General features: G+C 49.2%; 1 protein-coding gene across 1 annotated transcript in view; it reads left to right on the top strand.

Moving 5' to 3' along the window:
• Positions 1–329: 329 nt before the first annotated feature.
• The window catches only part of Chchd6 (coiled-coil-helix-coiled-coil-helix domain containing 6), a 204,991-nt gene continuing 203,402 nt past the window's right edge, over positions 330–1,918 (top strand). Inside the window, exon 1 of the mRNA XM_021190791.1 lies at positions 330–523. Within this exon, the coding sequence (XP_021046450.1) occupies positions 437–523 (87 nt within the window). The 5' untranslated portion in view covers positions 330–436. The remainder of the gene's footprint in view (positions 524–1,918) is intronic.

Below are 1,918 nucleotides of genomic sequence, written 5' to 3'. Positions count from 1 at the left end.
CTTCATGACTGAAGCAGGTCACATGGGGTGGCTCAGTACAAGTCTGCTGAATGCTTGACATGAACATAGATCATTAATGGTTGTCTTAGCATCCTTAGTAGTTTATTCTCAGAACACGACTTTTACTTTGCTTTAGGAATAACATTTATAAGAAACCTTGACCTTGCCTCAGCATCTGTTTGGCTGGCCCTCTGTCCAATTTTCCAGCCCACAGGTACCCCTACCTCAGAGAGCCACGACCCCTTCCAGAGCTTTTTAATGGCGCCAGAATGCTGGACTACAAATCCCACAGGGCAACGCGCGCCAGCCTCAGCAGCCAATAGAGAGCAGTGTTGCTGGCGTGTGTCCCGAGTGACGAGCGTAGGCCGCTGAGCAGCGTCGTCCTGGTTGCTGTGGAGCCGGCTCGCGTGGCCTCACGCCCTGCCCGCCTCCTGTCATGGGCAGCGCCGAGAGCGCCGAGGCCCGAAGGGTGTCCTTCGAGATGGATGAGGAGGAGCGGGTCCGGGTGCTGCAGGGCATCCGGGTGAGCGGCGCGGCGGGAGGGCGCAGGCCGGAGGAGCGTGCGGGCGGGAATGGGAGCCGCCGTCCCGGGGACCAGATACATGGAGGGGGCCGCTGGCACATGGGGGCAGCCGGCTGCTTCAAGTCGTTTTCCACCGCCCTGGCTCTCTCGGTTCCGGATTTGTTACGTGCTCTACCCGGTTTCACCTGTCGTGTGCGTCTCGTTGCGTGTGCTGCAGCACGTCTTGAAAGTGTTCATCCATTTCCAATCTTGTTCACGTGCCTTTCTCCGTGAGGCAGCCAAAGGAGAGTTTCAGCTACCATATATTAGCTCATATGCCTCATCCGTTCTTCACCTAAAAGCCTACAGTTGGTCCTTACCACGTCGAACAGGAGGGATAGCCTCACTTGCTTTTACAAGATGTCCTGGTGCCCACTGACCTTCCCATCCCTTCCCTGGCCTGTTTCCTCATCTTCATAAGATACTTATTTTTGCCTCAGGACCTCCTTGTTCTTCCCAGAAGATCCCAGGTGTTTGATGTTTCTTCAGTTATCGTTAACCTGGCTGTCTTCTTGTTACAGCTCAGATGTCATCCAAAAATCCTTCCTTGACTACAGTCTCAAGGGACTTCCCACTCCACTGACACACGTTTATGATTTTCACAGCATCCAGCACAGTTTGAAACAAACTGTGTTTATTGTGTTTCCCATTAGAGCTCTATCTGATAGCTTGGCTGAAGTGCTTGTGTGATTCATGACTTTATCACTGGAACTTACAAGAATAAAAGCTCCTGTTTTATTTCAGACTGGCAGCTCTTGACAGGTATTATTTAATTTTCAACAGATCAATGAGCAGTAGAATTGTTAGTACCTCTTCCTCTGTTTTGTTTTGAGACAGGGTCTCAATATTTACTTCAGGCTGGCCCAGGACTCTGTGTCTGCTTGTCTCATGAGTGCTAGGATTAAGGAGGGGCATATACCACCAAAAGTCTGGTTAGTCCATTTTGTAGCATATGCGGAACTGAGGTGCTATTGGCATAAGTTGTCCAAGGTCACAAGAGTAACAAAGTAGGAGACCCAAGACTATAAAGTAGGTCAGCTCCAGAGCTGTTTGTTAAACTTCTTGCTAGACTTCCTTCTATACCTGTGCATGGCATTTAGTGTGCACTTGGTCGATAATTGTTAAGTAATTACATGAGTGAACTCAATGAAATAAACTTCAAACAAAATGCTCTGAGTTGGGTGTAGGTGAGTTAGAGAGGAGGTACAGAAAAAAGACTTAAGAGGGTCTGACATCTGAGCTCCTTAATAGTGTGACCTTACAAGAACGAGCTATTCTTTGAGTTTCACTTACACATACACACACACACACACACACACACACACACACACACACACAGAGAGAGAGAGAGAGAGA

This window comes from Mus pahari, chromosome 2 (genome assembly GCF_900095145.1).
Source record: "Mus pahari chromosome 2, PAHARI_EIJ_v1.1, whole genome shotgun sequence".
NCBI classification, from domain to species: domain Eukaryota; kingdom Metazoa; phylum Chordata; class Mammalia; order Rodentia; family Muridae; genus Mus; species Mus pahari.
The sequence above is the reverse complement of the archived record's forward strand: the minus strand, read 5'-3'. Positions and strand labels throughout refer to the sequence as shown.